The 15,637-nt window shown below is 36.2% G+C and overlaps 1 protein-coding gene across 5 annotated transcripts in view; it reads right to left on the bottom strand.

The window, feature by feature from the left end:
- The window catches only part of LOC115214842, a 206,426-nt gene that overhangs the window by 175,841 nt on the left and 14,948 nt on the right, over positions 1–15,637 (bottom strand). Inside the window, exons 1-2 of one of the 5 annotated variants that reach the window (XM_029783879.2) lie at positions 10,533–10,946; positions 8,844–8,902 (exon numbers count right to left, since the gene is read on the bottom strand). In XM_029783879.2, the coding sequence (XP_029639739.1) occupies positions 8,844–8,902; positions 10,533–10,535 (62 nt within the window). In that variant the 5' untranslated portion in view covers positions 10,536–10,946. Of the gene's footprint in view, positions 1–6,733; positions 6,933–8,843; positions 8,903–10,367; positions 10,947–15,637 lie in introns of those variants that run through there. The other 4 variants (XM_036505575.1, XM_036505570.1, XM_036505572.1 and 1 more) reach the window with 4 other exon arrangements.

Below are 15,637 nucleotides of genomic sequence, written 5' to 3'. Positions count from 1 at the left end.
AAGAACTGTAATGGTAACTTTCCCTCTGCATGTAACACAACAAAGCCATCTTTCATGTTCATCAAGCTATGAAATACCATTTCATTGATGATCGTAAACTCGGCAATTTTAACTGAAAACATCACCTGCTCATCTCTTTGAAGTATTTCAAGGAAGGTTGAAAAAGACAACACTACAATTGTTGAATGTAGGAATGGAAGGATATTAAAACGCAATTCAATTTGTAGTAGGTCAAGTGAGTGGTTATCCATATTCCATAAAAATCAATCAATATTTTATTCAAAGTTAGAATTAATATTAACACTAGTGGCAAACAAGAAATCTTTTCAACTATATTTTCTTTAATTCCCATTTGGAAGAATTCAAGATCATCTATCGCTTAACATCACAAAATAAGTGTTTACAGTGGCAAGTTTAAACTCAAACCAACGGCAGTATTAAAATCTACAATCCCCACATTTCAAATACTGACACTATGTTAAATATAGAAAATTAACCCTGTAAATTGATCAGTCAACAAGAAGTTAAAGTCCTGCAGTTATGAGAGAGAGGGATAGAGAGAGAAAGAGATCCTTTACATTAACCCTTTATCTTTCAAATTATTCTGTCAAATGTTACACTAATTCATTCACATTGTTTTGAATTAGTCATGTATTATCTTGTAGCTTTAAGATTTTGATCCAATTGTTAATTCTTAGAATGACATTGTAGGGTAGGTGTAACATACCAGATCTGGCCAGTTTGAACATAAAACGGGTAGAATATTTGGACCATAGTTTAAATACTAAAGGGTTAAGGAGTGAGAGACCATTACAGAATAAGGAAACTCAATAATTGCCCAAGAACATATAGAGTGCACTAGAAGGGCAACAAATCTTGCGTTCCTAGGTACTAAACTTATATTTGGGATTTTAAAGATTTTTTTGTTTTTCAAGCACAATTCTAACAGTGAATATGGGAAAAATTTTGTTCACAGGTGAAGTATTCCTCACCCCTGTTCTACATGGTTTCTTGAGCTGCTAGAAATAAGATCTTCCTAATATCTTAAGGATGCATTGTACAATGTACTTTTAGGCACAATGAAAATAAATAGGATGTGCATGACTAAAAGGCATTGACCTGAGATGACCTAAGAGTTATACAAGATGGCTTTTAAAAAGCCATCTAGTAGGTAAATATTACTAATGAAAGCTAGCCACAAATCAAAGCCTAATTTACCACTTCTACCTAAATCAAGATCATATTTGTATCTCAGTAGCCGTCAAAGATTTATTTAAAAGGTTTACAGTGCTAACCACTACAAATTAAAGAAAGATTACTCAAACATACCATCAGCAATTTTCTCTAAGTTTTAGTTTTTATTGTCAATGATAATACAGAAAATTTTCAAAAACCATTTAATATATATATTAAATGGTTTTTGAAAATTTATTAATAGAACTGGAAAGTTCTATCAATACCAGCCTTAAGCATTTTAAAGACATGAAAAGATCCAAGACACAGTAGTTGGGTTATATTGTAGAAATGACCAACTGATGGAACCAAGAAAAAATACTCAAGGGGAAATGAATTTATATGAGATCTACATTAAAACAAATTTGTTTTGTTATTCAACAATGCTTAACAACTATCCCTGCCCTTGTACAATAATCTTTAAAGCTGCAAATTTATCAAAAATGTAGACTTCCATCTAGTAAGAAAGGGATCATAAACAAATGATGAAACAAGCTAGAATGGGATCAATTCCCAGAACTTTCCAGTACTCTTTTTGGTGTCAGTCGGTTTTGGTTGTGGATATGTCAAGTACATGTGGATGTGTAAGAAGACAATGTTCAGTCATCATGCCTTGGGTGATATGATCTAAATCATTGCCTAGTTTAACCTATCAATGGCTTTTGGGAGCCAAGCAGAGTCCAGTCTTGTAAGCATTTGGGTTAATCCTCTGGCCAGAGAAATGAATGCAATACTTTATACTGAGACAATCCATTAGTCTAAGAAACACTACAATTCCTCCAGTTCATCATTTAATGTCCATTTTCCATGCTGACATGGGTTGGACAGTTTGACAGGGGCTGGCCAGCCAGGGAGCTGTCCAGATTTCAATTGTCTGCTGAGGCATGGTTTCTATGACTGGATGCCCTTCCTAATGCCAGCTACTTTACAGAGTTGGCTGGATGCTTCCTATGTGCCACTGGCATGGGTGTATTTACACAGCACAAGTGCCTTTTATGTGGCACCAGCACCAATAAAGGAAAAGTAGACCATAAAATTCTTTTAATGAAAAGCCTAAAAATTTTATTTAAATTATTTAAGTGTGCAGAAATATGCACAAAAGAAATCTCATCTTTTGCTATGACTATTGGATATGAAGTTGTTTAGATTGTGATCATCTTGACTAAGCAAAAGTGCTCAGCATGGCCTTTTTTTTTCCATTTAGTAAGACTTAAGGCCTAGCAAAAGTTAGTATTACAGGTCAGACTTTCAGGCAGTTATGGCTACCAAATTCCACCCAGAACTGAATACATATGCCATTCTTTTCAAAATGTGATGTGATATGAAGTACATTTGGCTACTGTTTCAAGCAATTCAGGCAGCTTCATAGACACTTCTTCATCAATTTATACTGTAAAGTTGAAAAGAAGAGGTGTACAAGACTAAATACTGAAAGCTTAATGAGGAATTCTTCCTGGCCTTCTGTTATATTATCACTTTTTAAATGATTTTTTAATAATAATCAGGATTCGATTTAAATTTGGCAGGTTTTGAATCTAGAACCAGATAAACTGGTATCAAAAGAGTTAAACAAGGAATAGAGGAAATTACTATTATGTTAATTCATCTTTATGTAACACGAAAAACAAAATCGACATTATTAGAGTACATGTCAGAAATTTTATTCTTAGTTTGTGTCTGGGGGTTCAATTTGTAAATCTTCAAAAAAAAGTTTGCTTCCCAACCACATAATTCCAAGATCAGTTCCACTCTGTGGCACTTTGGGCAAGTGTCTTCTATAGTCTTATATCAACACCAAAATCTTGTTAGTGGATTTGGTAGAGAGTGAGTGAGTGAGTGAGTGAGTGAGAGGGGGGGGGGGCACACCCTTGTCTTCATGTCAAATGATTGTTATAAATGATAGGTGCCATCACACAAGCATTGTCGTTAATTTCCAGTCTTATGCAAGAATATGTCTGGCCGAGGGAAATTATTGCTTTGCTAGGAAACAGGTGAGGATTACCACGTGAAGATTACCACAATTGACTGTCCAACCCATGCAAGCATGTAAAAATGGATATTAAAACAATTATTTAGAGGGTGATGATAAACGTTCAGAGAAGAGAACAGCTTCGTTAGTTATTACGGTGTTTAGTCTTAATGAAGCTGTGCTTACCCAATGTGTTATTCGAAAAGAGTGAAATGTTAATGGCGTTCTAGGTATATTCTCTTGGTAAAGCAGTTCTTATTTTGCTCTTTTGTTTTTTATGATTTACTGAAGAGAAGTTCCATACCAAGAAGGAGTTAGTTTTCAATCCATTGAAAATTTCTCTTGCAATGCTAAACAATACGGAATATGGTAACAAAAGTATCTGGCTGTGAATAAATATGCTAATGGAATAATGGATGTAATTTCATTTAAATAGCTTCAGCAGTAAGTTTTTGGATTATTGTACAAAGCCGATTTAGATCCGTAAATTTAGGAACCATTTAGGTATCAGATTAAAGAGGAAACAATAGTATCAGTTGAGATGTGAGAATTCTTCTCAACTACATTGTCAATATTAAATTCATTTGCTATATTACACCAAAAGCATTATGCAGAGTAAGCTTAAATTTCACTAATTCACTTTCAATTGCTACTAGAAAAATAGCGTAATGTAGTTCTCTAAGTGCTAGAGAGTATAAAAGTGCTCACCTCACTCTTGTGATTCTTTAAGGGCATCTTTTAAAAATACTTAAACTACACACTGAAATGATTCTTTGTTGTTGATACTGCTGCATGAAGCTGCAAGATTTCTGTTGGTTGTTGAAAATAACTGTACTTGAAGATAGTGGTTTTTCACTTTAATTTCATCCAGCTATTCAAGAATGCAGGCTTAGCCAGCTCATGGTTAGAATGATGGTGGAAAGTGTAACAGGTGCAGTAAATTAGGACGTGAGTGTAAATGTGTGCGAGAGTGAAAGAGTGTGTGTGTGTGTGTGTGTGTGTGTGTGTGTGTGTGTGTGTGTGTGTGTGTGTGTGTGTGTGTGTGTGTGTGTGTGTGCTTAGCCCCATTTCAGTGCTTAGAAGACTTATGGTCAAAATCTTTTAAGCTATAACCAGTTTTTTTTTTTGTAAATACTACACGTAATGTCACATACATTACTCAATCTCCATCCACATGTGATGTTTAGGTTTGACTATTTCTAGCAGGTCAACAACCATGTAGAAACACCAACTGTTATTGGCAGATTTTTCATTTATTTTACCAAATTTAGCATAGAAATGGTTCAGGTAGAAATTGCTTTATTTCAAATTATTCATTTTCATGGAAGATGAATATCACATTTCCCCCAGTTGTCACAATTATGAAACTGGGAAGATGTGACATTCAATCATCTGGTAATGTCAACTGACCCCAACTTTACTGGATGTCGAAGTAGAGGACTTGAAATATCCTCATTTAAGATCCACTTTTCCATGCTTGAATGGATCAAATGGAATTTGTAGCAGATTTTCTAGGGCCAGATGCCCTTCCTATCACCAACCTTCACCTGTTCCAAGCAAATTAATATTTCCACATGGCTAGACATATTTTTCAAGAAAAACTGAAAACAAACATCACTTATGGCAGTGATGCTCATATGCAAGTATAATGTCAAGACAAAGGTACACACAAATACACACACTACCTGCGTCGCCTTACTGGCACTTGTGCTGGTGGCATGTGAAAAAACATTCGAGGGAAGTCATTGCCAATGCCACTGGACTGGCTCCTGTGCCAGTGGTACACAAAAAGCACCATTTGATTGTGGCCATTGCCAGTACCACCTGACTGTCCCCCATGCCGGTGGCACGTAAAAGCACCTACTACACTGAGTGGTTGGCGTTAGGAAGAGCATCCAGCTGTAGAAACTCTGCCAGATCAGATTGGAGTTTGGTATAGCCATCTGGTTCGCCAGACCTCAGTCAAATTGTCCAACCCATGCTAGCATGGTAAGCGGAGTATCTACATCTGCTTGTGATTACGCAGGCACCTAAAACAATTAGCAAAAGCATGGAACATGCTAAGAGACAGTCATAGTAGTAATACATACATATTACACAGGTATACATTGTGCGCGCGCGCACACACACACACACACACACACACATATATAGTGGTAGGTGACAAGATGTGCGTCGAATATGGTTTTGGTTCGACGCACACCATGTTCGTTTCATATTCTTTTATGGTCAAGTCGATTTTTGCCTTCTTCCCAGACTAATTTTTAAAAAAATAATTAGCAGACAGGATGTTGAGATACCGTGGTATGATATTACCCTTCGGGCCGGAAAATCTTTGACCATGGGTCTAGTCTACACTGGCAGGGTTGGCCTGGGTTTAAAAATAACAGCGACGACGTCGATAAATACAATTAAATACTGTGATCGATAGAAATCCAATCTACAACCTCCTCTTTTACAATATACTGTTTAGATGAAAGAAATTCATAATTGGAATTCAGATGTGCTCAATTATTTTTATCGCCGTGTAAATAAATACGGTTTGTTTTTTCAAGAAGAAAAATAAATATTCACTTTTACAATTAGTAATGAATCAATGAGGCCAGAGCAAAGCGTGTGCGGGGGTGGAGGGAGAGGAAGTCAGTCATAGCAGTTGCAGACTTGTTGAATCTGTATTAAAGCTTCCAGAGAAGGTAAATCGTGTTAGATTTCCCAGTTATAACGGCGGCAATACATTATAAAACACTATTACAGCTACTGTTGCTCGAGCCAACGACAGCTGGGGTGCTCTACACGGTCGTTCAACTAGCTAGAAATAACAGCCGTTTTTAAGAAAAAGTAATGCATTGGATTACTCTAGACATACAGAAAAAAAAATGGGATGGTCGTGGGTGGAATATCCTTGATCCTCAGTCTGTTCAACCAAACATGAAACTAAAATCAAGGTTTGCCAAGGCCATTCAAATGAAGCGTTTTTTCTTTTCTCTCCATTTACAATCATAGACGTTTGTAACCATGTCACTCACTATTCGATATACTATATTCAACAAATATTCCCCCGACTAAGTTGAAGACAAATAAAGAATTGTTATTGTTTACAAATAAAGGCTTTCGATAATTTAAGCTCGATAAGCTAGTCCGATTCACATTTAATCTATGATAAAATTAAAAAAAAAAAAAACAAAAACAAAAGTAAACTTTTTTCTTCTTACTATCCTGACAAGTTTCGCTCCGTATTCACGAACGGAGGGAAGCCTATGTGGTCGATCGATCCGCCAGAAATAGTATTCCAAATCTCCCTCAAATTTCTCTACCAACTTTGGATAGACATTCATAAAATAAAACAAAACAAAACAAGATGGCCTAGGGCTGGAATACCTTTGATTACAGGGTTACTCAAGGCTGACTTGGGGGTTAAACAACTCCCTCGCCGTCCCCGTTTTATAATTACACTTTTCTGTATTGGAAAAACAAAAGAAATGCAAGGAAATAAGAAAAAGCTATGCAAGAGACCAAAAGAGAAAAAAAGACCTTGAAGCAAGACAGCTCGTTCGTTTGTAATCCATTAAGATACGGTAGTAACTACCTACCGGCAGTTATAGTTCGTACGGGGGCTTTCCTCATATACACGGCGATCTTTCTTCCTTTCTAAGAGTTTCAGCATAATTTATTATGTATTTTGGAGGCTCCGTTCTCGTCTCCAGAATAAACTCCAGTAATTTTCTTAGGTGCTGCTTTCGCTACTTTGTTGTTGCTCTGAAATATTTTGAAAAATCACTTCCCACATACGGATTCGGAGATTTTAAAAGCATTCTAAAATATTCGAGCATGACTCATGAAATTCAATCGGTTATTTGAAAACCTGGGCAATACCCGGAATAACTTTTTTCAGTTCGTTTTCTCAGATTTGTTTTATTTTCCTAGGTACAAGTGTAGTAACAAACTAAAATTTGTCCAGACTCCCTCATTCACTTCTAAGCAAATTAAAATGAACAACGCGCCAGTACTTTGAAAGTAATCACTAAATTGACTTCCAACAGGTGCTTTTTCTTTCGGAAAAAAAAAAGCAAATATACATTGTCATTCGAAATATTAGGCCATACACAAAAATTGACAAACAACTTCGCCTAGTGACTGCTACTGGTGAAAGTTGGTGTAACATTAAGAAAATACACTTGTCACCATTGTTTACAGCTGACGGCCAAAGTTGGGAAGAACAGCTTTATTGCCCTTATTGTTTATAGGGTCTTTCGCACTAAAATTATTAGTTTGAAGTTATTTGTGAATATTCTTTAGCTTTTAAAAACTGTACAAAGAGTCAGCTAAAATATTCTATGTGTATATTTTGAAGTAAGAAATTGTAAAGGAAGTGTAAATATAAATATTCGAAATTAATATTATAAAGAAAAAGAGGAAATAAAGACCCGCCTTTTAAAAAAGGCGTCGGGTAAAAATACATTTTAAAAAATTGACAAAGATAACCTTGTGTTATACTATGTGTAATTGGTTAGTTTAAAAAAGGGGTTATTTAGTGTATTACAAATAAAATCTAACAACCAGAGTAGGTATAGTAAAACAGAATACTTTGGGCATTTCCCCACTTCGTGTTTTCACTGTTATGTCTAGCAGGTCGAGAGACAACGAGGATCCTTCGTCGGCTCACCTGTTCCAAAGTTATACGGAATTACGGTAAACAAGAGTACAAAGAGACGCGACAGTGGAAAAGAAAACTTAACAGACGAAAAGTTCTGGTTAGCGTCACTCGACGCTTGGTGGGAACCACCGCTACTTTTGATAACAATACAACAGCGAGTAAAGCGGGATCCAGTGAAGACAGATGCAACAAATACTACACTTTACTACTACAACGCAGAGAAAATACTATCATATCCAAACTAGTAGGAACGAATTATTAATATACATTAAAGTGCTGGTTGACGGGTTTCAATAAGGCAGTGCGCCTAATGGTTAATATATAATACATTTGTAAAAAATAAAAATTCTAGTTGCGATAACAACTAGCGAAAAGGTTTTGATAAACAACTAAACCGAATCTTTCACACAACAACGACCTTAGTTAGATATTTGTGCATTGGGAGAGCCAAGAAAGTCAGACAGTATCACAACCAAGAACATTTATATATATATATCCTTTATAGACAAAATATTTTATTTAGTGTAGCAAAGGCGCCAATGAAACAACGGGTAAAGAACAATAACGAACATTGCTAGTTTTTATAATTTACTCAGAGGAATGCACTTCTAGGTGCAGACCACGGTTGTATTTTGTTTTTTACAAGAAAAGCTCTACGAATTAAAAATTTTTTTAAATACCCAAAAGAATGTTTCAATGGCTATCTTTTTTTTATTATTATTATAATTATTTCGGAAACTTAAGAAAAAAAAATCAAAGACTTTTTCGATAGGAAAGCGTTTGTTGTTGACAGTTTGTTTTGTAGGATTGTAGTTGAAAACGGGCTGTTGGTTTGATTAGGAAATAAATATTATTGGTTTAAATAAGTGAATAAATTTTTTAAAAAAGCTTAAATAAATAAAATCGATATTTTTTTTTTTAATTAAAAGAAGGAAAGACAAATCTAAAGTGACAGTGTGGTGGAAATTTCAAAACAATTTTACTTACCGCGAGAACGTCCCGTATACAACCCTTTTCCGTTCATTAGCCATAGGAAACAGTTGTTGCTGCAGCGAGTAGGAATAAACATACAAATGGAGACAGATATAGAGAATGGCAACAAGAAGAGAAGAAAGAATTAAAAAACGAAAACATATAAATAACCAAATTCTAGGTGGGGGGGAATGGGGGTATGTAAAGGGAAAGAGAGAGAGCGAACGGTAGCAGGAGCCGTGACGATGGAGGAGGCGGTAGTGATGATGGAGGTGGTGGTGATGATAAGTGGAAGTTAAAGGGGGTAATGGGGGGAGATTTAGCGAAACATAAAGAGAGGAAGAGAAGGAGAGGGAGGAAACGACATTGGTAAATAGAGCGAGAACGGGAATCGGAGAAAGAAAGGGTCTTGCTGGATATTAGAGCGAATGGTAAGGCGAGAAAGAAGTAGGGAAGGCTTTTTCGGAGAGAAGAGAAATATATGCAGAGATAGTGTAAGCATCATTTCATACCATTCATATACACACACACACATATATATATATTTATATGATTCTGAGAGGAGGCAGGAATTTTACGCATGCTGTTTCCTACTGCTCCGCCTCTTGCTTAATTTATTTCGCCAAGGAGCGCTAGTATTTCTCTCCTATCACCGTGACGCCAATAAAACAGATTGGTCCTTCTATCACCACGTTTTAAAAACATTCTTGGTTCAATAACACGAGTTTGTAAGCATTCGAAAAGCGGAGAGAAAACATCAAGTAGTGAGTTCCGTTTTTGTGTGTATGTGGTTTGTTTAGCTTTCGTGTTTGTCTCATGAAAGTTTAAAGAGCGGTTTGTTTATTTTTATTTTTCTTAAAGAACACGACGGATAGCCATTATCTAGCCAAATTGCTTACTTTCTCCAACCAATATCATCTCGAAAAAAAGAATTTGTCGTTACAAATACAACAGCGAGATGTTACTGGATTAATTAGGACACATACTAGAAGGTATATATAAATATATATTTTTCAAGAATATTTTTACGAGTTTGAATGAAGAGAAACGGAGCTCGAGATCAGTCTTTGACATATTCAAACTCTAAAATAAATACCGAATCTAAACAAAAAAAAAAGTTCTTATAGCAATATAAATTCCATAGGCCTTTATTGAATAATAAATTAGTGCTATTATTATTATTACTAACTACTGCAATTAATTGTCATTTCATTTTCATTTCTGAAATTCATTCGTCATTAATGTGTTTACAGTGGCAAAAAAAAAAAAAAGAAACAAAGAAAACATAGCAACATGGTATTTTCTGATGTCCTCAATTAATCTGAAGATTTATCGAAATCAGTTACTAAGGTTTTGAATTTTAATTTAACTGCATTCATTAAACGTACATTTCTACACGCGCGCACGCACGCATATTTGATTTTACAGGAAAGCCGATGCAATCTAACAACAATTACGTGACGTTAAAAATTCAGGAAATAGCAAAGACTACTTAATTTTAATATAGAAAACATTGTATAAAAGTATATCAGAACCTACCTAATCTTAAATAACGAAGAAAGTTAGTTTTTATCCCATTGCATAAGTGTTCAGTACCGATACGGTTATTAGTTTTGTAATGTTCAAATGTTTTTGCTTTTTTTTATGTTTGTTCGTTTTCGAACGGGACGGGAACTAAATTAGTAAAGAACTTGCCTTACATACCATCCTAGTGTTTCCTAGCTTCCCTGGAATTCGAACATTTTTAAAGTACAATATCACCTTTTGCGTGGCGGAGATATAAGAAAAAAGATAACAAATTCATAATAATAATTACTATTATAATAAAAGGGTGACAGAATCGAATTGCTAGCAACTGAAGTGTTGCGCCTCTTACTTCCCATTTATAAATTCTTTTTGATCATTAACAACAATCTTGACAAAAATTGGCGACGTATCGTCGCAAATCTCTTCTATGATTTTTTTGCTTTCTTGTTAATTTCGAACATAAACACACACTCGCTAATATATCCGTTGAAATCTGGGGAAGCCTATGTGTAGATGTTTTGGTGCAGAAGAAGGCAGGGTGGCTGCTGCTGCTGTTGCGACGACAACATTGACGACGGCAGCACTGAGCGACATCTGTCGGCAAAAAGCGGAGACAGAGGATATAAACATGTATACATGTGTGTGTGTGTGTGTGATTGAGAGCTTATAAGTAAACACTCGGTATTAAGTTCCATATCTAATGCTTTTCAAACTTGTAGAGCGAATGATTGTGTGTGTGTGTATATATATATATATATATATATATATATATAAAATTACAATTTAGGGTATCTAAGAGATACCACCACGCTGGAAATAGCAGTCAAAACTCTTAGTAATTATTACCTTTGAAGGTTTTTATTCCCATCTTTTATTGATAAGATCAGTATTTAAATATCGATCTTATCCTTATTTATTTATATAGTTTTAAATCTCTGAGCGAAAAGTAGTAACAGTACTACAGAGTAAAATTTATTTGCCAAAGTAAATTGGCTATACTGGTTAGGACACTGTTACGGTACGGCCTTTTTTTTTAACCCAGGAAAACATCTTTTCCAGCATATATATTATATGTATGTGTGTGTGTCGAAGGTAAAGAATACGCTCACCCGCTGTTCAGAGTTAGTTACGCCGAAAACGGGTGGTGTGCCTATTCTTTACCTCGATTCGGGAGAGAGAAAGAGAGAGAGGTTGTCCACAGTCATTAGATAAACAGAAAAATTTATTGAAATTACAACATTAATTGCGGTCTGAAACAAACACATAACTTCAATAAAACTATTAATATCATTAAAAAAAAAAACTTTAATAATTATATTAATATGCACCAAAAATTTTGTTGCCACCTCTTCTAAATTTTTCGTAATGGTTTTTTGAACTTGTCAAAAGGCATTGTGACCACTGTGTGTGTGTTGTTCAAAATTGTACCAAAAAACACACTCACAGAAAAGTACAGGCGGGTGAGGAAACAATAAACAAAGTGTTTATGTATGTTACTACTTCGTCAGAAGTTACAAAGTTTCTCAAGGGCTTCGTCTATAGGCGCTTAACGAAAGTGATGTATTATAAGTGTTTATGTACGAAACACTCGGCCCTTGGGTCACTTTGTAACATGCCGCTTTAATATGCGTTGAATTTTCTTGTGTGTAGTTACTGATTTAGTCACAGGTTAGCAATTTTGAGGGAAGCTGCTTTATTATTTTACCAGAGACCGTAAAACTTGACTGGTACTTATTTTATCGTTCCCGGAAGGATAAAAGACAAAGTTGACTTCGGCGGGAATTGAACTCGGAATGTAAAATCCGATATTATTGTGTTCGTATGTGTGTGTATGAAAGAGAGAGAGAATTGGAAGTTGTCATTATTCGCATCTATCACATTCTTGAAAGAAACTCTTATATGTTCAATGAATTTATCTTTTTCTGTATCTCCTTCATAGCAACAACAACAGCGTAAGAACGAAAAAGTGAAGACAAAGAGACTCAAGTTGCGAAAATCCCAACTGGCCTGATTTTATTTACTTCACCTTCGAAAACTGTTTTGTTGTGACTAAACCGAAGGGGTTTTTGGCAATCTTTCGTCTCTAGTAGACCTTTCCGTCGATTTCCGTAAAAATTTTTTTTTTTTTACATATGGGCTTGCGGGAACTTTTGAAGTAATGAGAGCGAAAGAGACTAAGAGAAAGCGATTGTATGACGAAGGAAGTTCTTTTGAAGTTACCGTGCATGGGAGCATTGATGGACATGTGTGTGTGTGTGTGTGTTTGATGGGGTGTGGGAGACAGACAGTATGTTGTGTAAGTGAAGTGCTTCTGTTAGTGTGTGTGAAAGAAAGAGATAACTGAAATTTTTTACTCGGTGTATGTGTATATGTATGTATATTACTTCAAAAGTTCCCGCAAGCCCATATGTAAAAAAAAAATAAAATTTTTACGGAAATCGACGGAAAGGTCTACTAGAGACGAAAGATCGCCGGGTTTTTTTTCCCTAAGGATATCATACTATTGATTACATCGATCCTTGCACATTACTGGTATTATCGAACTTTGAGGCAGAGTCGAGAAAGCAGTTTCAACTTCACGACAATGAAATAATGATTAAAAGCAGGTTTTGCAAAGTATTGGTTCGCTGTCTTTCAAATGCGCCAATATATACTTTTTTTAATGTTTGTTTGTGTTTGTAATTTTTTCCTTTAACGAAAAATGGCTATCTTTTCATCTGAGAAGATAGAGAGGCGAGGAATCCCTGCGTGATCGTGCGGCCAGGCTAGAAATAGCAACCAAATCTCAACTTCTTCCATCCTACCATCTTAAGAAATAACAAACTGGATGATGCTGTCCTCGATACGTTATGTAAGAAAATAAAATGATGGGTTGCTGTTGTTTTTTGCTCAACTAGGGTTAACCTAGGGCTAAACATTGACAAAATCCATATTTGCGGTGTGTAGTCGCTTAAATCGACAGCAGTATTTGATTTGTACTTTATTTTATTTGGAGTATGAAAAGTAAAGTTGATTTCAACGAGGATTGAACTCAGAAAAGAAAAGGATGTGACTAAATACTTAAAGGTATTTTATCCAACGCTCTAACAATTCTGCCAATCCACTACGTAAAGCAGGAGAGCTGCACCAAGTGAACTTACTATAGGTCTCTTAAAAAAATAATAAAATAAAATTTAAGAAATCATGCGTGCCTGCACGGTTTATAAGCTCACTTTGCAACCATGCGGTTTCGGGTTCGGGCCTCCAGCACAGCAATTTGCGCATTTTTCTTCTTTTTATTATAGTCCCGGACCGACCGATTCCTTGTGAGTGAATTTGAGTGGAAGTTGGTCATATGTGTTTGTCGCTCCGCCGCTTGACAACTGGTGTTGGTTTGTTTACATCCCCGTAACGTATCGGTTCATAAAATAAATAAGTATTGGGGCCAGTTTATTCGACTAAACCCTTCAAGGCGATGCCCCAGCATGGCTACAATGACTGACACAAGTAAAAAAAGTATAAACGAACCATATTTTAAATATTTTCAATTTTTGCTTTTTTTTGTAATGACGGGGATTATATAAGCACAGTTTCAGATTTATAGATCAGAAGTGAAATGGGTTGTTGTGAGGTTCATGCTTTTCGCAAAAAATATACATAACTTGAATGATGCGATGCTCATAGAACCCGGTTCGCATCACTGCGCATTACTTTTCATCCTCCAAATAAAATAAAGTACAAATCAAATACTGCTGTCGATTTAAGCGACTACACACCGCAAATATGGATTTTGTCAATGTTTAGCCCTAGGTTAACCCTAGTTGAGCAAAAAACAACAGCAACCCATCATTTTATTTTCTTACATAACGTATCGGGGACAGCATCATCCAGTTTGTTATTTCTTAAGATGGTAGGATGGAAGAAGTTGAGATTTGGTTGCTATTTCTAGCCTGGCCGCACGATCACGCAGGGATTCCTCGCCTCTCTATCTTCTCAGATGAAAAGATAGCCATTTTTCGTTAAAGGAAAAAATTACAAACACAAACAAACATTAAAAAAAGTATATATTGGCGCATTTGAAAGACAGCGAACCAATACTTTGCAAAACCTGCTTTTAATCATTATTTCATTGTCGTGAAGTTGAAACTGCTTTCTCGACTCTGCCTCAAAGTTCGATAATACCAGTAATGTGCAAGGCTGAATGCCAATGTTGTTGGCAAGGCTGAATGGACGTCTGTCTCTCTCTCTGGTATCGTCCCCTCTTTTTCTCAAACTTATGGTGAATAAAGAAATTCTCTCTCCCTCCTACTCTCTCTTTCTCTCTCTCTCTCTCTCTCTCTCTCTCTCTCTCTCTCTCCTCTCTCTCTCTCTCTCTCTCTGGATACAGGCATGGCCTAGTGCTTAAAATGCTTACTTCGCAACTGTGAGATCCTGGGTTCTTGACATCATAAGCAAGTGTGTTTTCAGCCAAACCTAGCAAATGAAATTATGTAAGCGGAAACTTTGGAAACCTGTCAGATTGACATTACATGTAGTTTCGGAAGGTCTGTCGTATCACATTATCGATCTGATTCTGCATAAGGAGCACATTCAAGCTACATCTGTCTGTGAGTGATTCAGTTGATGGAGCAACTGAAATAGTCTTCGACGGATGTTCTGATATGCGTGGTCTGATCAATAAATATCCGGACTATTGCTATGTAAAGAAGCTAAAGCACGGAGAGTTGAACCGTTTGGCACAGATTGACCTTGAACTCTGCATGCACACTAAGCTTTCGTTCTAGCTCACTTTCGCTGTTTACAGCAGTGCTTGGAAGGAAGGTGTGTAGCGTGTGATCATCGTATTGACCATGACAGAGAAAGTTGAGCAGACAATCTGCATCAAATTTTACCAAAAGCTTGGCGATGCCTGTTCAGAGGCCTAACGCAAAGATTTCAAAAAAGTTTTCATCATTCTCGACTCAATCAAGGAGATCTTGTGCAACTGAAACTCAAGTATTCTTTTGGTCAGCTGAAAGCAGTTTTGGCACAAACTTGGCAGACACGCGTCTCATACCCAAATCTTCAGCGATAATGGACTGAACTGAACCGTAACTAATTTGCACATCCTCTGATAACTCACGGATTGTGATTCGACGATTTCCCCTCACAGCTGCACGCACATCTGCAATGCTTTTCTCAGTTCTACCGGTTGTGGGTCTCCCAGAATGTTCGTCTATATCGACATTTTGGAAACGCCTGAACCACTCGTACACTTGTATGTGACTCATACACTCCTCTCCATACACTTTCCGCAACTTTGC

This window comes from Octopus sinensis, linkage group LG1, assembly GCF_006345805.1.
Source record: "Octopus sinensis linkage group LG1, ASM634580v1, whole genome shotgun sequence".
NCBI classification, from domain to species: domain Eukaryota; kingdom Metazoa; phylum Mollusca; class Cephalopoda; order Octopoda; family Octopodidae; genus Octopus; species Octopus sinensis.
This window is presented reverse-complemented; position numbering and strand designations above follow the sequence as displayed.